The sequence below is a fragment of the Pinus tabuliformis genome, chromosome 4_2 (assembly GCF_031772625.1).
Source record: "Pinus tabuliformis cultivar Carrire ecotype Pingquan chromosome 4_2, CPIR1, whole genome shotgun sequence".
Taxonomy (NCBI): domain Eukaryota; kingdom Viridiplantae; phylum Streptophyta; class Pinopsida; order Pinales; family Pinaceae; genus Pinus; species Pinus tabuliformis.
The window spans coordinates 391,973,848-391,997,363 of NC_142304.1; the positions used below are offsets into that span (position 1 = coordinate 391,973,848).

Below are 23,516 nucleotides of genomic sequence, written 5' to 3' on the forward strand. Positions count from 1 at the left end.
TAAAAAGCTTCTTATTTTTTTCAAATTTTAGAAATTACAAAACATTAATGAAGATTTCCAAAATATTTCTAAATCTGCAATCCCATTAAAGAGTATTTTAGGAATTTATAGTATAGGAGTGAAAATTGTCAAAATATTTCAAAATGTGGAACTATTTTAAAATGACTTCTAAAATAACATTATATTTAATCTGTATTTAGAGTATATTTTAAAAATATAAAATAGTTTTCCACTACAGGAAAAAATATAAAATAGTTTTCCACTACAGGAAAAAACAAATTATAAAAAAACCTCAAGTAACAAGACAAATTATAAAAAAGACTTGAGTAACAGATTTACAGAATATTTCAAAATGTACATTCATCAAAATCATTACCTATTCTGTTTTGGAAATCTAATTGGGTATAATTTCTTACTCTGGAAGTCTAATAAACATAAACATAAGTGACAAATTCTCAAAATCATTACATATTCTGTTTTGGAATCTAATTGGATATAATTTCTTATTCTGAAAATCTAAACATAAGTGACAAATTTTTCAAAATCATTACATATTCTGTTTCCGAAATCTAATTGGATATAGTTTTTTATACTGGAAATCTAATAAACAGAAGTGACAAATTTCCAGAATATTGCAGGGCTAAATGATTACAGATTTTGAACATCTAACAGATTTTCATTCCAAAAACCAAACAACGTTAAAAGTAAACCTGTATTTTCAGTGACCTTAAAAGTAAACCTGTAATTCCAATAAAATTTATAGAATGTTAACCAGAATTAAGTTTTGGGGCTAATTAATTTGCTCTCTCCTTTGTGTCAGTTGGACGATTGTGTGCTGTGCCGATTGTTTCAGAAACTGAATCATTCTCCTCAGATGGTTTCGTGCTCACAGCTGGAGGTCCCGTCGCCGTCAGCTACTAACGTGCAGCACACCGGACAAGCAATGCCAAAATTCGGTCCCTTTTCGAGGGTGCTTCTGAACGAGGGTCCGTCTATGGAGAACTTACCGAGCCATGCCACGTCAGATGCCAACAACGCAGCCGTATCTTCTGCGGAGTCCGCATCCTCGCTGCAGGTAGTTCCCCAACCGCTAAATTCATCGGAGAGCTGCAGCGACTCGTCAATGAATTGGTCTGCGCAAAGCCTACAGGAATTGTCTGGTCGTCGTATAAATATTTTTGACTTTTGTCTCATAAAAATCCGTCGGGAAGAGAGTGGAAGCAACCCTAGTCTTTGAGAACTGTGATGCAGAATTAGCACTCTCGGATTCATTCTTCCTAACAGCAGGGGATTGATTTGCCCACTACTAGAACGAGGACAGGCCTAGCTACTTTGCAAGCATTCCAGGCTAGGCACCTAACTGCGGTTATTCCTCCAACTCCAAGAGGTTATTCTGGGCTAGGCTAAACCTTCGACGCCTTCCACTAGCGGATGAATACTAAACTCAAGATATCCCCTCTGCACGCGGAAAGGAAAAGCGACTCTTCAATGGTATATGCCGAAAATCCTATGTTTGGAGTGACCATGAATACACTGCTGGAGACCCTTCTTTCGTGAGACAGTTGTGATTCCGCTTTGACTAATAGACAGATGGGATACTGAAGAAGACTGACTCTCTTAACTGGCCCAAGGGTTAAGGCTAGATGCACCTCACGCATACGCAACGCCCCTTACGACTGCTCTGCATCTAGGGTTCTGGCTTTCATCGGCGTAACGACTGCTCTTTTCCACTTATACTCGCCAAGGTAAGGTGTTTACTATAAGGAAGAGTCTACGAAAACTCTCTTTGCCACTGCTGTTATCTCTGTCCCCGTCGCTGCTACTCTTACCTCCCTTCCTTGCCTCGGTGTCTTCTACGCGAATACGCTATGCTACCATCAGTATCAAAGCTAAGCGCTCCTAGGCTCGCAGGCAGGGATGGTGGGGAAGAAAGCGCATTGCGTGATTCCTGTGGGGTGAGTAGGATCACTGAAATATTGACTTACGCGGGTCCAACTGACCAAACAAGGAGTAAGCAGCGCACACAGGAAAGTCGGTCCAAGCCGCAATATCCTTCTTGATTGATCCCTAATCTCGAATCGACGAATTCAACGCTTTCGCTTTAGCTTTAGCTCGATCAATAGAACGTCAGTTAGTTTCATATCCCATTTGAATGAACAGACAAAAGGAGCCCTCCTTTTCTATAAAAAGGGGGAAGGTTACTGATTGACATGCCAGCGGGGATAGGAGAGAGAAGGCGATTTTCGCTGTCTGCTAGCTAGTGGCATTAGCGTCTGAGGCTGGTGCGAAGGATAGAGCGAAGGCCAGTGGGGAGAGACTTTCTAGACTAGGTATTTAGTACTACTCTAGAATAGGTGAAAGGGTGATTCGCTCGTAAGCCCAACTCAAACTCATTCATAAAGTCTAGCTCGATCGATCACATGTAAGTTGACCCAATAAAAAGCGGAGAATTGCCTCGTTGAGACCCAAAACGCATCCGGGTCTGGGCAAATGAGTTTAGCTACTTTCCGTGTCAGCAGATCATAATAACACGTAAAAAAAGTTTACTTCCCTTGTTGCGAAGAGGCCAGCCTACGTTCTGAAAGCGGATTTCAACAGGTGGGAGCGTCTGGGGGCGTCTAGTCTAAGAGGTTGGTTTCGGAAATCCATACCCCTGCTAGCTCAAAGAAGCCTTAGAGAGAGGGATAGATGACATTCATGAATAATCCGATGTTTCCGTATCGGTTTGAGAGTTTAGCTTGTGAGAGGACCTAATTACACTTGACATAGCATGGGCCGGGCTATAAGGCCCGGCTTGAAGCCTGAAATACAGCCAGAAGAGAAGTGTCGGTGGGAAAGAATAATAGGTTCGTAAGGCCGGCAAGACGAACCGATACGCTATGGCATGAATACCCCGCAAACACTTATAGTTAGTTACTATTCAAAGCCGTCCGTAGTAGGTGTTCCAATTTATCATTACCACCCCCGGGTACATAATCTAAGAAGGTCTATTCTGAACTACAATACTGAAAAAACCTTCCACCAGAACTGCAGCATAGCTGGCTGGAAATGCTCACCTGTAGCGATTAGGTTTCTTTCCCACGCGTAGGGCATGTCTACTTTCTTAGCTTACAATGGAAAGGGCATAGATAAATGCTATTAGACTGGAATAACTACCCCCTTTCCCTATTTAATAGCATTTTCAGATCCCTTAGCATCTTCAGACCTTGGCGAGGAATCTCCGAACCTTGGCTTTTTTGGTCGATCATATTCGGGCTTATCCCCCAACCCCAATACCCAAACCTTTCCGTCATAGTCTTTGCCGAGCTTCTTTCATCCGGTACTTAGCCTCAGTTTTGACTCTTCTTCCTTTCCCTACGAAACAGAATAGGGAGAAGTCCTGTTTAGGCTTTAAAGAAGGGCTTAAGGGTTGGTTTAAAGAGAATAAGGGAAAAAACAAAGCTTTCTATTTCACGACTCTCGTTTGGCGCAGGGTTTAGGCAATAGACTTCAAAGACAGGACGGAGTGCCGGGGGTTGAGAGTTGGCAAGTGAAATTGCTTTAGAGAAGAAGTGAGATGTGATAATGAAACGAAAATCTCTTTTATGCGAGAGGGAGCATCAGCATCCGGCGATAGGATACTGGAGAAGGGTTCGATTCCCTTGAACCTTATGTCTGATCCTAACGGGAGATAGCCAAGTGAGAAAGCATACTAAGGTCACTGCCGGTATCCCATGCTATCACCAGAAGGATTTGAAACTAGGATAATGTGCAGAAGGCAGTCTAAGATAGTAGAGCGAGAAAGCGGTCGGGCCCAATGAGCTCTCCAATCGTGCACCGAAATGGAGCCGGAGAGACGGGAACCTCAGATCGTCTAAGCTCTCTTATTACACGAACTTATGCTCCTTCTCATGATTAGGGGGATAACATCTTATACTATGGCATTCAATAGGGTACCCCAACTAAATGAGAAGCAAAAGAGATTAAGTAACCCTTCTTCCTTCCCCTCTGAACTTATCTTCTTCACTTCTTTGTTTCACTAGATGGAACTCAAAAGCGTAAACTCAACTCGAACCTCTAGAGAGTGGGAATCAAACGCTTAGAGCTTGCCTTCTCTCTGTCCTTTTCCTTGCCCTACGCGGGACAAGCAAATGCTTTCCTTTCTTTTCGGGAATATAAGGACGCTTCTGCATTTCGGTGTTCTCGTCAATAGAGGAGTTGGCTATCGTGGTATGAGGTTCGCGGACGGCGATCACACTTCTTCCTTGGGTATAAGTGGGAGTAAGGTCTGTAGAATCTTTCCCGCTAGGTCCCTTTCTCTTTCTTCCTTACTTCCTTTAGATTCTCCTTTTCAAGTAAAGTCAGAACCTCTAGCAAAAGAGATTAACGCGCGGGTTACTATCACCTTGCTTACTCTAGCCTTTGAAAGCTTCTTCTTCCCATACTCTATCCAGGGGTTTTAGCTATGGCTTACTTGCTTGCATGGGAGATAGGGGTTGCTTACTGTCCCATTACTTACGATCATCCCTGGGAACTTTGAACTGAAACTGATGACTGACTCGAACGAGAGTATAGATAGAAAAAGGGGTACGATAGCAGGCTGACTGACTCACTGGTTAGAGCGTAGGGCTGACTTGATAGATGGTTTATCCCAATCCTATCCTTACTCTTAGGATCCCCTTCCTTACCTTACTTGAGAGAGCGTTTTACTAACTACTGGAAAAGAGGGTAGGTAGGGAACGAGGCTAACTCCTACAACTCAAAGGCAGGGTTTGCTTGCCCATACAGCACGAGGGAATGACTACAACGCTGACTCTAGAACCTGACTTGACTTATGAATATGAAAGATCCTGGGGACTGAGCGCGCTTCCTCTATTTATCCCGTGGCAAAAGAACCCTCCTTACTTCTACAAGGCATACTTACGCTTACTTTGCAACTTCTGGCACCTTCTCGCCTTACTTGATAGCACGTGGGAATGACTAGCTCTTGCTACAAAACTAGCACTTGGGAGTAAGAAACTTATGTTAGCTCTATCCGCAGGGTTTGAGGGCACTGAGCTTATTCGTCAGCGCAGGGCTAGGTTTGAATCACCTTCCCTACTCCTCCAAGGCTCATAGGCTTACTTACTACTGGCTTAAAAGACAACCTTCCCCGTGGGAGAAAGAACCTGGCTTACTTTATTGAACTTCCCTGACCCTTTCTTAATATAGAATATCCCCTTGGACTGAATGAGTCACTAGCTTACTTGATTAGTTGCTTAGCTGGCTTTCTTCTCCTAGCACCAGGGGCACTCCTAAAAGGCATGGGCAAAGGGGAATGACTGACTATAGCGCCAGCACTTTCATTAGAATTTCCTTTACCCTTACTTCTATCCCAATCTCATAGTACTTTCTTCAATGAACTGACTGTAAGATAAGGGCTACATTGAAAAAGGAGGAAGAAAGATTCTTCAATCGACCTGGAAAGAAAATCCTGGTCCTTGTCCTTTCGAACTTGAACTAACGTCCCACCCTCTCCAACTCAGTAGAGCTCCCCTAGCCTTCCCCCTATTCAGTCTCAGTCCTAAAGCCCTCTCTTCTCTTGGGGCACTAAAGAAGCGCATCTCGCACCTCAGCAAATGTACAAAAGGGACCGCTGTCTGCAAACCCGTGGCATTTTCCTCCCCTTTCCTTCTGGGGGCACTTCCTTATTCCCTTCATCTACTTCTATTTAAGCTTTGCTTCCCTTCTTCCTTGGAGTTGGTGGAGTCAGTGATAAGCACTCTTTCTTCTATTCTAGACTTACCAATCTTGGCTAGCTTCTTCTCTGGCGCTAAGCCCTTGATCTGACTACTCTACACCTTTGGCTAATAGAATCAATCATTCTTCACCCTGCCAATCTTCTTCTTTAAGACAAATCGCTTACCTCAGTCAGCGGGCAGCCCAGTCGAAGTGACCTCTGAGTACATATACTATACTCATACCCATCTTACGAGACGGATGTCTTCATCCTATCTTGCTTGCTTTCACGGCGAACGACCGGCTTTGACCGGGAACCAATATACCAAGAACCAAGGAAGGGGAGTGGGTGGTCCAACGGAACGGCGGAAAGGAAGGACTGGAAAAAGCAGATAGGAGTGCTTGGGCCTTTTCAAGTAGCCGTAAAACGCAAATGCCCTCTCCTCTCCTCTCCCTTATGGTCGAGCACCTAAAGGTCCTCTCCCTATGGTCGAGCCTGCTTACGCATCCTTATCAGTCGAGCCCCCTAAAGGGTGCGTTAGCACACTCGACTGTCAAGGCCGCCATCGACGGAGTCACTCACTATTCATATGGTGAGGGTCCTCTCCTTAACAGTCAAGCCTGCTTACGCATCCTTAACAGTCGAGCCTGCCTCCGCATCCTCTCGATGGCGGCCCTTATGGTCGAGTACCTAAAGGTCCTATGGTCGAGCGCCTCCGGTCCTTATCAGTCGAGTCACTAACGTACCTGGGCATGGTGGTAGTTAGTTATATATGAGCATGTGGTTTCACAAGATTGCTGCTCGGCGAAGGCAGAATGACATATCTCGAATGACGTAATTACGTATATAATGAATGCCGACCAAGACAATGAGTAAGTGACTGCCCCTCCTCTCCTCTCCTCTCCCTCTCCTCTCCCTCTCCTTAACAGTCGAGCACCTAAAGGTCCTTATGGTCGAGCACCTAAAGGTTCAATTTACTTATTGGGTGGGGGGGCTATGGTCGAGCCTGCTTACGCATCCTTAACAGTCGAGCACCTAAAGGTCCTTATGGTCGAGCACCTAAAGGTGATGGCGGCCTTAACAGTCGAGCCTGCTTACGCATCCTCTCCCTTGGGGTCGAGTACCTAAAGGTCCTTATCAGTCGAGCCCCCTAAAGGGTGCGTTAGCACACTCGACTGTCAAGGCCGCCATCGACGGAGTCACTCACTATTCATATGGTGAGGGTGCGTAAGCACACTCGACTGTCCAGGAGAGGGTTTTAACGCTCACTCATCATATGGGTGAGGGCCCTTACTTCTTCATAGGGACGGAGTCACTCACTATTCATATGGTGAGGTGTCACTCATTATTCATATGGTGAGGGTCCTCTCCTTATCAGTCGAGCCTGCTTACGCATCCTCTCCTCTCCCTCTCCTCTCCTTATCAGTCGAGCCTGCGTACGCATCCTCTCCTCTCCTTATCAGTCGAGCCCCCTAAAGGGTCCTCTCCTTATCAGTCGAGCCTGCTTACGCATCCTTAACAGTCGAGCACCTAAAGGTCCTAATGGTCGAGCCCCCTAAAGGGTGCGTTAGCACACTCGACTGTCAAGGCCGCCATCGACGGAGTCACTCACTATTCATATGGTGAGGGTCCTCTCCTTAACAGTCGAGCCTGCTTACGCATCCTTATCAGTCGAGCCTGCTTACGCATCCTTATCAGTCGAGTCACTAACGTACCTAATTGATAGCCCGGTGAAATGGTGTTAGTTATATATGAGCATATGGTAGTTTAGGTAGAGATAGAGATGTGCACCTCGGCGAGATGGCGTAATGACATATATAATTCATGCATAATGACATAGAGAATATATGCTTTGGCGGAGGTTTTCACATCTTTCCCTCAATTTACTTATTGGGTGGGGGGGGCTTTTGGTCGAGCACCTAAAGGTCCTATTATAGCATTTTCAGGACCCTTTAGGGGGCTCGACTGATAAGGAGAGGAGGCGGAGGTTTTGAAGCGTAATGACATATATTGGGACTTGGGAGCACTTGAACCTATTTCTATATTTAGAAATACTAATGAATGATATGTACAACCCTATTTAGGATTGACAAATAGGCACAGTGAAGGGCCCTTTTGCTTGGTTACATCAACCCATCTCGGCTTGGCTGTTGCTTACTCACTCCCTAGGTGATGCCTCGTTCTAGTAGTGGGAAAATCAATCCCCTGTTGTTAGGAAGAATGAATCCGAGAGTGCTAATTCTGCAACTGCATGTGGAAAATCCGGTGCTAGTCTTAGTAAGAATCCCCTGCGCATTCATCTGACTCTATCAATTCCCCTTTTGAATGGACATCGACCTCCTTAGATTAGATTCAAGTAAGGGCATTGGAGCTCTTTGATGTTGATGCTTGAGAAGAACCTGTGGCACTGACCTGACTTTCGGAATAGTCCAATACGGACACAACCGGAGACCTGGGATATTATTGATTGATACCCGTCGATTGAGAGAAGGTCCGGAGGGTCTTGCGCTTCCTAGTGCAAGGAGAGAGATTTATGACTGATCATTATATATGTCATTTCATACATGACCAGAGAGATGTGAGTGAGAGAAGGTCCGGATGGAAGAAGTTCACAATTCGATCTCTCAAAATAGCATAATGACATATATAATATATGCATGATCTGCTAAAGCGTAATTACCTATCTCATTCAGGCAGGGAGATCGTCATGAATTCGATCATGACCGTAATGACATATATAATATATGAATATGAAGGCTGCCGGCATTCGAAAGAAGGTGCGTGAGGCAGATACTTTACCCCCTACCTTTTCTCCCCCCTCGAGCTGCATTGCATGGGCCGGACCCTCTCTATGATGTTGGAGGTGTTGGACTCGAGTCGGTTGAAGTCCAAGTAATAATCTCATATAATAAGAATGGATCTAGCATTTTAGAATGAAATAACCATAATTGCATAATTACATATATAATATATGCATGATCTGCTAAAGCGTAATTACCTATCTCATTCAGGCAAAGCGATTGTCATGAATTCGATCATGACCATAATTACATATATAATATCTCGAATTACTCACATAACTCATTGACCACGGTGACCGAGAGTCCCAAAAGCTCTCGCATCGAACAACCATGTCGGTGATAAAAACCGCAACCTCAGTGGGCGCATAAGGATAAGTCGAATGGCGTACAATCAAAAGGTTGGCACGGCGGGATAAGCCCGTGCACGCAAAGGAATAAGAGGATATACTCCAAACCTGCTGCTCGAGGGAAGCAGCCCGTAAAAGGATAAATCATCCCTCTCGCGGAAAGGGCTTTCGCGAAGACTTCGGCAACCCGAGCGGGCTCTGAAGAAAACAGTTGGGGAGGATCGTCCTCCTCGGTCAGGAAAGGGAACAATCTACCACTACTTATGAAAAAAACAAAAAAGACAGGTTTATTGGTGGGCAGACCCAATTCTCACTCACATCACTGCTCCTGTCCACAGCCATCGCAAGTGGTAAGGTGGGTAGAACCCCTTGACTTCTATTAGTTCAACTATTGATTTCTCTTACGGAATGAGATTGGCACGACTCTGTTAGCTTGATCCTTCTTCTTTTTTTATTGAGGGGGTGCAACCTTACACCCATAGGTCCTAGCTGGCTGGCTAACTAATCTCCGTGCCTTTCTCCACCTCCAATATGCTAAGGATTACTCGTCCTTGTCCTTACTGGGTGAGCAATCCTACTTCAATATATCTCGTGTCACCCGCTTGCTTGCATACTTTCATCCGTTTTCCATTATTAGGCTCTAATTCCGCCTCTTCCATGGGTACGCTGGTAGACCTCTTCCCATCATCCGGTGGTGATACGTCCTGCCTACAGGCATACAGTGAAAAGTCTTTCCATAGGATGGCAGATTTAGGGTAAGGGTGGACGTATCCTCGATGGGTGCACGATTCTGATTCTTCCGATTCTGATTCTGAGTCCGATTCTGATTCTGAGTCCGATTCGGATTCTGAGTCAGATTCTGATTCTTCTTCAGATTCTTCAAATTCAGGGGCGGAGCCACTCACTATTCCGATGGTGAGGGCTTTCAGAGGGAGTATGGGTCGGCTCCGTTCCTCCGGTACTACGTTCTTCGGAACTACGCCGCGGCTCGACATCCCGCAACACTCATTATGACAGCGGAACCATTCTAGGCCAGGCGGGATTGCCTCGCCGACCTTATGGTTACAGCCAAAGCCAAAGCCACTAACTCTGGGTTCAACCTTCCTGCATGTGACAGTCTCCCATAACCGATAAGGATGGGAGAGGACCCTTCAGGCCCGGGGATGAGCAACAGACTTGACTTATAAAGGATCTAAGGCTTGTCCTCCCGGATATCAACGAGGCCTAAGGTGAACTTATTTTTTAACCGGGTGCACGAACCAAATGGAAGGGCGGAGGCGAATCATTTGGGTACGGACCGTGGGATTGAATGGGAAAGAAATATACAAACTCCCACGGCAGGGGTTCGATTTGGTTTCGTGCGAAAACCCTCACCATATGAATAGTGAGTGACTCCGTCCCTAAGATCTAAGAAAGAGGACCGGTAGGGTGAGGGTGAGCTTGCCGAACTCTCGACAACGGAGAGGTTACGAGGTCGAGGAGAGGAAGCGAAAGCTGGCTCGACCAACGGGAGAAGTACTCACTATGGCGGCGGTTTAGGACTTTCTCCCTTGCCCGATGCGGACAAGCGACTACGTTCCTACGAGATTGGCCATTTTACGGGCGGTTTGAACATCTTTCGATGGCGGCCTCCGTCGAGAGTTCGCTTGCTCACCCTAGAAAGATTGGCCATTTTACGTTGGCGGCGGTTTTGGAATATTGAGCAACGCCCCCACCCAAAACCAAAAGGTAGGGCAATTGAAATGCATAATTACATATATAATGAATGCTTGGAATCTCCCTCATTCATCCAGCGAGAACGTCATGACATATATCATTTCCGACCAAGCCAAGAAGTAAGAGGCTGCCAGTCATTCATGAGATATATTATATATGTAATTACGCTCTCTCGAATCCAATCACCGAGGCCCGGTAGGCCCCTCCCCCAAAAGAGAGGACCGACAGGGTGCGTAGCACGCTCGATTAATAAGGCCGCCATCGGCTCGACTGATAAGGATGCGTAAGCAGGCTCGACTGATAAGGAGAGGACCTCACCATATGAATAGTGAGTGACTCCATCCCTTTAGGTGCTCGACCAAAAGCACTATTTACCCACCCACCCCAATCCCCAGGATGCGGAGCACGCTTTTTTAGTTACTTATTTGAGAGGCCCAATAAGCATCAAGGTCCCGGAGGGGCTTGCGCTTCCTAGTGCAAGGAAGGCAGGGTGAGGTACGTTAGTGACTCGACTTATGGGAGAGGTACGAACGCTCGACTAATAAGGCTGCCATCGCCACCATCGATTTCTCGCTCGACCATAAGGTCCGGAGGTACTCACTATTCATATGGTGAGGTCCTCTGGTGAGGGCCGCCATCAGGGCGAGGACGTCTCGATGAGATTCTCATGTAGAGAAAGGAAGGAGTAAGGGGAATGGCGCACCTCAAACCGGTACTACCTCACCCACCTCCCAGACTAACAACCACAGCATGAAAGACACTACCTGACTAGCGTGAATGCCACTTCGGAAGGTTACAAGTGGGACTACTTCTCTACTCTACCTTATGGCTAGTACCTTACGGAGAGCTTACTAAGGCAATACGTAAAGCAAGTAGAATGGATAGAGACTACTACAGTCTTCTTTAGAGCTAGTACTCTTATTGCTCAGACCTACCGGAAGGAGTCCACATAGTATAGTGAGTAGTATGGCCTAAGACCTTATGGAAGTCCATATGGCTAGTACACTTCTTGGAAATATGGAATGGAATAAAATGACATCTATGATCTGGATTATTCCCCTTGTTGATGCCCCATTGGATATAACTTAGGAGTAATATACCCCATTGGATTGGATTAGTACAAAGCCTTACTACTAGCCCATAGAGGAGAGACTGCCTTAGGTATAAGATAGAGAGCTTTAGCTCTAGCCATTGATGCAAGTATCACGTATATATGCAGTATCATATGTTGTATAGATCCCAACATAAAGGCTTTCACGTATTTGAACTAATAAAGGGGACTTTGGTGGGAAAAAACCTACATGGATAAGTTGGGTAATCGGGGTGCCTCTCACACTGGGGACTATACTCCTCCCTCTGGCCTCTCCTATATGGCAGCATCAGCAGAAGATTCCGTATTCTATCCGTGCCTACTTGGTTGGGTTGGGTGAACCTCACTATCTCCATTTGCTGGTGGGAACTTGGCTCAACAACCTCCCCTCTCTGAATAGCTCTATAGTCCCTTATCCCTGAGGTGTCTGGTCTCTATTTGTTGGTGCCTTGGTGGACTTGGTTGGCTAAAGAGGAGAGGCTGGTCAGGGTGGAAAAGTGTATATGCTCATTAGGATATGCTAATTAGTATATGGGTGGGTGCTAAGGATCACCTACCTCTTTAAAATGGAAAAGTGAAACCTCACACTCGTAACCTCGTATGAGCCCCTCCGGTCGTAGAGATGCAACGTCGTATAGTGACAAACATGTACAATGTCTTAATGACGGCATCCCGGCTTAGAGAAACCTCATGAAATGGAATTCTTACTCAATAATCAAATCCATATTGATTAGTTTTCCCCATGCCTTAAGCTGTAGTCCACGGCAAGAAGCCTTAAGAGAATACATTGACTCCTGGCATCAAGTACCAGCATTGAGTGGTGAAGGTTAGTGGGGTATCGTGGCCCTATCCTTCCTCTCGGCCAGTGGTGAGGTTGTCCTCTATCCAACGCCTATCTCGTGTGGCTTCCGTCTGTTGCCCCGAAAGTGCAAGAAAGCAAGCAATCACCTCTTCAAACGGTGTATCGAGAACAGTTCACACGTCTCGAACTGGGCATGGTGGGTGGGTGTCACTACGCTCCGATGAATGTCTGATTCAGGAAAGTTCCAAGCGAACTTGGCGCCTGGTCCGAATCTGTTGGCTATGTGGGGTGGCCCCTCTTCCTCCTTCCCTTCCTTCAACCTCAAAGCAATCGACAGCATCCTGCTGCCCCTAGGTAAACGACATGAAAAAAAGGGCATAGTGTTTAGTAAGAATCAAATCCATTTATGTGCCCCGATGTTGTGGTGGTTTTCCCATAAAAAGCAAAATGAGGTTTTGACAATTGAGAAAGGTATTGTATTGAGCAGGTTTTCCTGATCTCCACACCACAATATGTTGATCTCTATGTTGATCTCTCGTTTATGGATTTCACGTGGATTATTCCCCTTGATTCCCCATTGGATTAGTCCCGTTGGCTTATTGAATGAATTCGAGCAAGCTCTCCTGTTGTATTCCTTCAAGCAAGGGAGACTGCTAGAAGAAGGAAGCGAGCAGGCAAGGAAGACAAGCATACCAGCATGAAGCCAAGCCGCTTATCAGAGTGAGGGGAACTTGTTCGGCGAAGCCAGAAGCACTTATATAGAGTACTGATTATCCCGTAATGATGTATATACAGAATGCCCTAAGCAAGAGCAAGGGATACCAGCACGCTTTAAGGCTAGCCAGACACATAGGTAGAATATGCCTTTGTTCCTAGGATCGATCGACCACAGCACAGCACCTCACGCTAGTTGTTCACAAATCCAGTACGCAAGTAGCTCTAAGCAAGGAAGAAAAGCATACCTCCTGTATGCAATGCAATCCATACTTTATTCCTGAACTAGTCTGAGGGAGACCAGAGAAGAGAGTCAGACCTATTGGCAGCTGTTGTCTGAACCAATCCCAGCTGCCCCCGTAACTTAAGCCAGGCCAGGGAGCGATAAGCCAGGCAGTGACTCTGATTATAAAGTCTTCATCTTTAGAAACCATACCCCCTAAGCAATGGAGTTATTATCAATAAAGCAGGAGAGCGAGCAGGGGAGCTATTACGATTATTTCTTTATTTATTAACTAGCCAAAGCAATGGAGGGACTCTACTCAGCTAATGCAGCCAGATGAATGCGAGGGTAATTTATTGCAGCAAGACCAAAGCCCCTCGTCCAGCTAGTGAAACCAAAGAACGAAGTAGCTCAAGAAAAGGGATAAGAATAAAAGCAATAGCAATAGAGTAAGGTAAGGCAGGCAAGCTTAAGAGTTCTAAATACTATGTGCATATATATAAATACAGACAGCTTCAAAGGGTAACTTGTTGCGGAAGACATATAGTTAATTCATGATAGTAGTCAGTAAGGGCTAGCTCTAAGTGATAGTAGTCCGGTAGGTAAGAAAGCTTTAGTGACCGATCCACTGAGCTCAGTAGCTTCCTCGAGTTAGTAGTCTTTCTTATTGTCCCTATCCCTGCCGGTAGAGTGAGCTCCCGATCCATAAGCATGCAAGCGAGTAAGCTGGGGAGACCTACCTTACGAATCCAACAGCGGAGAAAGTAAGAAAGCTTATAAAGACAGCCCTCGGCAAGGAAGAAGGGAGACGACTATCAGACTTAATGCTTGTAGTTATTCTTAAGTAATCATTATTAGAAATACAATGCCCGCTTAATGCGAGCAAGGAAGACCTACTTTGGTCGAGACGGGCTTAACGCCCTCCTCTCCCTCGTAACCTCGGCCGAGTCCCTCACCTCTTTGGGAAGGTGAGCAATAAATCCCTCACCATCGGTTGGACTTCTCAGCTTGGTTACTTGACTGGGCGGGAAACAGTCATTGTCGGGAGATCATCGATAGCCGCCGGTCAGTGCCATACGAGATATGTCATTCTGCCTTCGCAGAGCAGCAATATCTGTGGCCCTTCCCACTTTGAGGTTCTGGGTGGGCGAATAGATAGGAAATGCTTGAATGAACTACCCTTTCACTTTGATTAAGTTCCCTACCTACTCTCACAGCCAGCATTGTTGTTTTCCCTGCCGACTAGAACAGCCAGCCAAGAATGGTGGTGGGAGGTGCATATCCTACTATCCCCATCATGCTCACTAAACCCTGAATGTTGTGCAGAAGTCCGTAGCCCCTACCCATCATGCTTACTAAAACCTGCATGCAATCGTGCCCGGGAAGTCTGCACTGCTAACGCGAAATATAAGTCTGGAGCGCTAACGTGAAAGAACGGAACTTGCTGGAGTGCGCTGGAGATAGAAAGAGAGTTACCACTGGAGGAGCATAGGGCGAGATAGTGACTGCTGGAGCGTAGAGCTCGCTGGAGATAGTGACCGCAGTCCGCGTTGTAAAGAAACCCGCGTTTACACCCTACGAAACTCAGCAGACCAACCCTGGCTGGACTGGACCGAAGAGCTAAAGCAGACCAACCCCACCCGATACACCAAGCATGCATGCATCCTGCCTTGCTAAGACACCTGGGAGCTTGCATTGCTATCACTTACCTACCTGCTTGCTATAACTTACCTGCTTGCTATAACCTCCCTACCTACTCTCACAGCCAGCAAGGCTATCTTACAATGGATTTGATCGACGAAATCACTGATCGAATAGTTCATAGTGGGACCTAGCGAAGCGAGCCCACTGAAGTAAGTGTCAGACCTTATTTATGCGCCCCCGCCCGCGACTTGACCGTGGTAAAGTCTCAGCCCCCAACAGAAAGGTTCATTGGAAAAACACTTTGGAAATAAAGTGGTTCAACGTTGTTTCCCCGTGGTTCTGCGTTTCATGGTGGGCTTGAGTTCCCTCACTGACTAACGGTGAAGTAAGCACACCATCCGCGGAATGTGTATCAATGAAGATAGAATGGATTCTACTCCATTATCATCTAACGGGGCAGCCTTGTGGCTGTTTGATCTCACTGATGATTGGTCCAGGGGCATACCCAAGGGACGATATCTAGGGTGCTCCCCTAGGGGCCTCCTGCTGTGTGCACTTTGAGGCGTGAAAGCACTCTCTCATCGAGGATTCTGAAATGGAACAGCCCCGTTACTCGCGTGTAGGCCCGGAATGAAATGGACTCGTAGGAGGCTTTACCTATCCACTATATTCGCTTCAGGTGCCAGGTTAAATAGAGAGTTGGCTCAGAACGATCCACTGTCTCGCGGCTTCAAGTTCTTAGACACCAGGTAGCCTGGCCCCCTATAAGTATTGTATTTATCTTACAGAAGTGGTTTTATCATCGACGATCATGGGAGTGAGTGGAGCCCATGAACGGAATCAGACCGATCGATGTGTCGAAACAGGCGAATGCTCGTACTTGGATCCGCATCCTACTTCTATTATTTATGGTATGGTGTAGCGCGCACTCCCCTATCCCTTTATCCGGTAAGGGATAAATCCTGTACGGAGGACGGAGATGAGACGGAGGACGGAGATGGAGATTTATTTCAATATAGGTAGATTATACCTTTTGTTGAAAATACGATATAATTAGGCCATTCTAGAGCCTTCCTGATTCTAGCTACCTTCGGTAGTTGGAGTTCGGTGCAGTTGGAGCAAGGGGTGCCTCCTTAATTAGGTTACTGGAAGTAGACAGTTGGAGCAAGGGGTGCCTCCTTAATTAGGTTACTGGAAGTATACAGTTGGAGCAAGGGGTGCCTCCTTAATTAGGTTATTGGAGTAGAAGACAGTTTGAGCAAGGGGTGCCTCCTTAATTAGGTTATTGGAGTAGAAGACAGTTGGAGCGTACATGGCCTTATAATTTGACCTATTGCTGAGTAGAAGATTAAAATTTGATCTATAGCAACATAGAATCCAATTTTATGAGGTAACCCAGATGTTAGAATGTCATGGTTCAAATCGGCTTGACCCTTCCAAACTGAGGTAGCCACAAAATACGATGTTGAAATATTATGTGGTCCGAGGGGAGCTTTAAATGACACCCAACCACACGGCTGTCCAAATGAGTTAAACTATACCGTAGGTTATCCATATTCTCCTTACTGTTTAAGCATTATGTTAGGATGTAAAGATTAATCAGCAGCTTGACCCTTCCTAACGGAGGTTGCCACAATTGCTTTTACTGACTGTAATGTGGTCCTGAGGGAGCTGCCATTACACCCAACCACACGGCTGTCCAAATACTTAAAATTGACCAGATGATATGGTTATTTCAAGGTATACTATAGAAAAGGTATAATCTATCTACTCAAACTTTAAGGGTGCCTTAAACGATCTAATTTGGCCATTCTAGAGTCTTCCTAGACCTTGATGGACAAAATAGCATATCATTTTAAAAATAATGTTAGAATGTTAAGGATACATTACAACTTTGACCCTTCCTAACGGAGGTTGCCACATTTCAATCCCTGTAAGACTGTAATGTGGTCCCGAGGGGAGCTGACATAACACCCAACCACACGGCTGTCCAAATACTTAAAAACTGATATGCGGTTTTCCATCAAGGTGATGGAAGACTCTAGAATGACCAAATTAGATACTTTTTTTATAAAAGGTATAATCTATCTACTCCAACTTTAAGGGTGCCTTAAACGATATAATTTGGCCATTCTAGAATGTCCTAATTATATCCTTCTAGACTTTTTGACCAGTCTGGGAGTTGGGGAAGAATATGAGCTTAAAGTCATCAGACTTTTTGAGATCCCAAGCTTTTCAGGTTGTGAGCTGCCCCATACCCTGCCCTTTGTCCTTTGACCTTTGTCCTTTGTCCTTCTGTTGATTTAAGCTGACCTTTGGTCTTCTGTTGATTTAAGCTGACCTTTGGTCTTCTGTTGATTTAAGCTGACCTTTGGTCTTTGATCTTTGATCTTGGGTCGATGGTCTTTGGTCTTGGGTCGATGGTGATCTACCCTAAAGGGTGGTTCCGTGGGGTATATGCTTTTGTAAGGGTTTTTGTGTTGCAACTTGTTGTAGTTAAAATGGTTTTTTAACTGTATATTTGGATTCAGCACCCTTGAAAACCCCTGGGACGCTTTCATTGTGCAGAAACTAGCTATCAAACTTGCGCTTCCAATAAATTCCTGCCGGATTTCGACTGGAAAAACCCGCTGGAAAAACTTTCAAAAAATCGCGTTATAGACTATTTCGCAACTAATTGTATCTACTCATGGTTTACCCCATTTTGAAGGTGGTGACTATAAAAAGAAGTTGCGTTACACCGGTCACTCTCTTTGACTTCAACTCACCGCTCACTAACTTCCACTCATGCTCTTGAAAAAGGAAAATGACTTCTTTTTAATGATTTTTAAAAGGCTTTAATCTCAATTGCAACGTAATTTTGAATACCACCCAGGTTTAATACGTTCTTTGGAAAGTAAAAAAAATTGAAAATTTTGAATACCATTTTAATACAAATGTATAATATGTTATGGAGAAAGTAAAGAAAAAAATGAAAGATACTATAATTTTTTATAGCATTAATTTGTTTTTCCCAAATGTAGATTCATTAATGTATCTCATTGTCTCTTTTATTTTTATATATATAATTCCATTTTTTAATTCTAATAATTTTGGGTAAGATTTAACAATTTTATGCTCATTTGAAGTAATATTATACTGCCTTTTTTTCTCTGTTATTTAATTTAGTCCAAAATAGTGTTTAACATAATTATGCTTTAAATAAAGTAAATATTTGTTTTTATAATAGTAAAACATAAATAAATACTTGCTTATGACTATGATGATATAATGTTGTAAAGGTAAATACTTTTGTTAGGATAATGATAGAATAGATTGTATTGAACCTGACATGATAGATTGTTTTGTTTTTTATTTTGAAAATATAATTTATAAATTTTTATTGACTAGTTTTAAAAGCAGTTTTTTTTTTAATTATTTTATTGTTTTCTGATTTAGGAAATATAATTGTTTTAATTTATAATTGTTTTCATGATAATAAAAAGTTGTCTTTGTTTCAAATTCTAAAATATTCTAGAAATTATAGAACATTAATGAAGATTTTCACAATATTTAAGAATATGCAATTCAATTAAAATGACTTTTAAAGTTGTTTTTCAATTTAATCTACACTAAGTCATTACACGATCTAGAAGATTCTAGAAATATATGTCACATAAGCTAATATTTTCAAAAATTTTCACAATGTACAATCACTTTAAGTTGACAATTCCTTAATCAAAGTAGTGTGTTAATTTATAATTATTTTTGTGACAATAAAAACCTTTTCATTCTTAATTTTTAATTGTTTTGGGGACTAAAAAGTTTTTCATTTCTCTTTCAAATTTTAGAATATTCTAGAAATTATAAAATATTAGTGAACTTTTTTATTTTTCTTTCAAATTCTAAAATATTCTAGAAATTATAAAATATTCTAGAAATTATAGAACATTAGTGAAGTTTTTTATTTCTCTTTCAGATTCTAGTATATTCTAGAAATTATAAAATATTAAAAAAAATCAATTTAGTGTAGATTTCCAAAATATTTTTGCATGTGCAATCTAATTAATAGCCATTAGAAAGTTCAGAATACTGTAAATATTTAAAAAATTTATAAGGCATAAGCCCAGATTTTCAAAATATTTCATATTGCAATTCCATAATTAGAGTTGGGTGTGTTTATTTATAATTAAACCTGCATATCCAATAACATTTATAGAAGTTAATTTAAGTTTTCTGGCTAATTAATTTGCTCTTTCCTTTGTATCAGTTGGACGATTGGGTGCTGTGCCGATTGTTTCAGAAACTGAATCATTCTCCGGGGATGGTCTCGTGCTCACAGCTGGAGGTCCCGTCATCGTCAGCTACTGACGTGCAGCGCACCTGACAAAAACCAGCAATGCCAAAATTCGGTTCCTTTTCGAGGCTGCCTCTGAACGAGAGACCGTCTTTGGAGAACTTACCGAGCCATGCCACGTCAGATGCCAACAACGCAGCCGTGTCTTCTGCGGAGTCCGCATCCTCGCTCCAGCTAGTTCCCCACCCGCTAAATTCCTCGGAGAGCGGCAGCGTCAATGAATTGGTCTGCGCAAAGCCTACACATTACAACCATGTGTAAATAAATCCACTTTAATACAGTGAATAATTATTTTTAAGAATTCATTGAAGATTTTCTCTATATATTCGAAGACTACAAAATTGCAAAAATTATTGAGGCAAATATAGGTGACAAGTTGAAATTGGCATTTTGAAACCAAATATAGTGTTAGGGTCAAAGTTTGAGAACCATCTCACTTTTCCTTAAAAAGTAGGAACCTTTTTCAAGAATTCCCTAATAATTAATTAAGTTTGAAAATTGAATAACAAAAAGAACTTTTGGAGCATAGGTAATACTTCATAGAGTTTTGTCTAATTTGAATAGATCTATTAGTAAAAGTCTAATGTAGGTGCTAGCCTCGATTGTTAGCTCAATTGGTCGATTTTATGTCGCTAAAACACTTCACTAATGGGAGGTTAGGAGGTCAATTCTCCTCGTTGCCTTCAAGGTTATTAGCAACGGGATGTGATCCCTTCAGGTGGATTTTCCTGGACATTTTTGCGAGAGAGAGAGAGAGAGACTAATGTAGGTGGTAAAAAATTATTTAATTTGTAAATACTGTAGATGATTCATGAAACAAGACGCAGTGGCACATCTTCTAATTTCTCCACAATAAACACATTAAGAGAGGAGGGTTGAAAGTAGCTATCCTTGAAATAAACATGTTATGAAAGAACCAATCTTTGAGGATGAAGGTGTTCCATGGCTATTTCTCTTTCACATAAGGCATAAAACTAAAGTGTGTCTTTGCATGTGTTATAGTCAAACAACATATAATGGCTATCAAGTGGTTTATCTTCAAACAAAATCCATTGCTAGTCTATACGGATACCTTGCATGAGCTCTAGTTTATGCTTTGTGTACACGAAAAAATCGATAGAATTCATTCATAAGATAAAGGATCTCACATAATTCATTCATAACGAAAAGATTTCCTATGAGAGACTTGCATCATTTGGGAACTTCTTGTGATTAGCACAACCCTCTCAAAATTAAGGCCACAAAAATAATTTTCTTGACATTAGGAATTTCATCAAGGACTTTTATTGTAGGTAATTCATCAAACATTTTTTCTACCATAGCCTGATTTTATCCTACACATGGCATGCATACTTATGAAGCTGGGAAATCTCATTGGTGGTAGTCATAGTCCACAAGGAAATATTATTTTGACTAACTCTCACACTTTCCATTGTACCACAAGTCTCATTATCCTTGTCAAATTGTTCGTTAATCATGGCCTATAGAGTATTAATCCTAAGTTGATACGTGGTTTGATACCAATACATGATTCACACCTTCGATGTTAGTGCAAGCCAACTTTCATCCATGGGTACATGTAAGGTTCTCCCACTTGGGCTCTACTGATGTTTTAAATTAGTGAAAATCTTCCTTGGAGGCTAGTTGGATTCACAAAAAAACATTGGTGTATAAATGTTAGGAATATTTGACCATGTTGAAGATATAGAATAACAAGAGGACATTCCACATGTTATCAAATTGGATTTCCTATATGGTTGGTTGAACTAGAATCCCTATGCATACTCCATCAACTGCTTCTTACCATAATCAATGGGCCTTTATATTAGTTTAACTTCATTTTTTAAGGTTAATCCTACTCCATTCATTGTTCACATCTAATTTTTTATGATAAAATGTTCATCTAAACGAAAGGGTTGACTAGTTCCTACTTTTAGTTGCCTGGTGATCAGGTGCTCAAAAATTTTCTCAAAATTCAAAGTTCTCGGATTGGTGTAGAACCTGAACGAATGTGTAGCGCTCGTCACCTTGAATCTGAGGCAACTCATTTCATGCTAAACAGACTCTGTATGCTCCCAGGAACATGTTCTGTTCGTTTTTCCAAACATGCGAATTTAAAAAAAATATGCAGTCAACCCAGTCAGGAGTCCATACTACTGACATGGCGCTGACTGGGCATGCCTACATGGCAAAGTGACTGTGCTTATGATTGGGGTCCTTTGGCTAATCAAGTGACGCCAAGTGTTAGGATGTTATTTGGTTCATTGGCGTTGATGTGTCAGTTTCTGGTTGTTGGGTTGGTGGCCAACTACAAGCTGCCACATGGCCCAACCAGAGGCCACCACGTGGCAGCCCGAGGGCCACCAAAAATTGGTTAAGGGGCCAAGCGGACCGGGCGGGGGTTGAACATAGCATAAAGGTTTTATTTATGGAATTATGGGGTTGCGGGTGGGGCTAACCACCAGGGCTCTGCGCGACGGTCTCCAAACAGTTTCATGTGAATGCCGCGGGTGGGGTAAACCGCCAAGCCTCCACCCAACGGTCTCCAAACCGATGGTCCCCAAGCTTTCAATGTGTGTTAGTTCCAGTCTTTGCAGCCTGTCACCAGAGATCAACATGAGCTCTTACTATGTCTGGTTTTGTTAGATGTTTTGCACATGATGTTCAGCACAAAACATGTCACAAGTGTGTCCATAAGAAGAAACCCAGAAAAATATTTCCAACGGTATATCACGCTTCCATAACCGGTTTCTAGATTAGAAGATATGATCGAAATGAATGAGTGATTCTTGGTTATGCATGTTTTGAGGTCAGTTGCTGCACACAATGAAAAGTTTAGTACAAAATCAGTTTGTGAAATCATGGTAAGGAATTTTTCAAAAGTGAAAGAGGTTTTAGTTCATCACATACCAAATAACAAAAACCTCCTTCATTTTATTCACAGGTGCTACTATGTGGGAGATATACAGTGATATTTGGAGCCTACATTAAAACAAAGAAAATTTTTCATATTTTTTACTGTTTGAGTCATTTTAGTGCAGGGCCATTTTACAACAGATGGAAAGTAATTTTGAAAAAACCAAAGAGGTTTTTGTTAAGAACACGCCATATAACAAAAACCTCTTTCAGTCTATTCACAGGTGTCACGAATTGGGATATGTGACTAGATCTTTACAACTCATTTTCACATATTTAAATTTTTAATGATTTTGTTGTTTTAGAGATGATTTTGTGGAACAGATTGCGAGCAATTGGAAACGAATTTCCCAAATTTGAGAGAGGTTTTTCTCCAGCATGACGTTATCTACAAAAACCTCTTTCTAGTTTTTAACAGGTGCTACGGTTTAGGAGATACGAGTTCATCTTCAACACCTATTTTCAGAAGTTTGGCCCAAGTTTAATGTAACTGATTCTATTTTGAAGAAAATGGTTGAGCTCAATCCCTCAGTACAAGGATGAGAAAATGTATATATTTTATGGATTTCATAGTGTAGGGGTTGGAATTTGGCAGAAGGTTGGACTCTTGAGAAAGAAAAGAACTTGATTGTACACTCATAATTTCATTTTGGCTAAGGAATTGAGACCAGGATTTGCAACACTCTTTGCGATCCATGTGGCAATTTGTCTTGGTACAGTGCTTTTCTCTGTAATTGTGAATTTTCTTTACGTGTTATGTATGCCATTCTTTATCTTGTTTCTTCTGAACTAAACAAACAAGAGTGCAAGTAGAATCCATTGAAATTGCAGTGCTCTACTTGAAGTTTGCTTTAGTTATTTGATGTTTTCAGCTGTTCGGGGAGGATCCATGATTGATCTTGCCATCTTCAGGTCCTCACCTGTCTAATCCTTCCATTTCATTCAATTTCAAGTGCCAAAAACAATTGCCTAGCTTGCCCTATTGAGATCTCTGTAAGACTGAGCCTCAATCCCCACACCCAAAATTGGCCTTTCCGTCTGAGCCAACAAGATCATCATTTTATTCAACCAAATTGTCTTGCACATATACCTAGCCTAAGATCAGAAGATATTTCAGTCATATCAAGCCCTCATCGATTATAATTTGCTGAGATTGACCCGGAGAGAGCTCTCTCCTGACCTGGTAGGGCTAGCTACCAGGCTGAGCGTGGTTTGATGTTGGCCCTGGA

The 23,516-nt window shown here is 42.9% G+C and overlaps 1 protein-coding gene across 1 annotated transcript; it reads left to right on the forward strand.

Annotated features, from left to right (window-relative positions):
* Positions 1 to 467: 467 nt before the first annotated feature.
* On the forward strand, positions 468 to 19,681 carry LOC149169607 (uncharacterized). Its single transcript, XM_089427130.1, has 2 exons — positions 468 to 1,075; positions 19,285 to 19,681. The coding sequence occupies exons 1-2, from the start codon at positions 875 to 877 to the stop codon at positions 19,399 to 19,401; spliced, it is 318 nt and encodes a 105-aa protein (XP_089283256.1). The 5' UTR covers positions 468 to 874; the 3' UTR covers positions 19,402 to 19,681.
* Positions 19,682 to 23,516: the final 3,835 nt, after the last annotated feature.

Excerpts from the sequence above, each read along its gene's own strand:
- LOC149169607 (XM_089427130.1), top strand. The coding sequence starts at position 875 with ATGGTTTCGTGCTCACAGCTGGAGGTCCCGTCGCCGTCAGCTACTAAC. Across the intron at positions 1,076-19,284 it reads AGTCCGCATCCTCGCTGCAG|TTGGACGATTGGGTGCTGTG; the intron begins GTAGTTCCCCAA and ends CCTTTGTATCAG.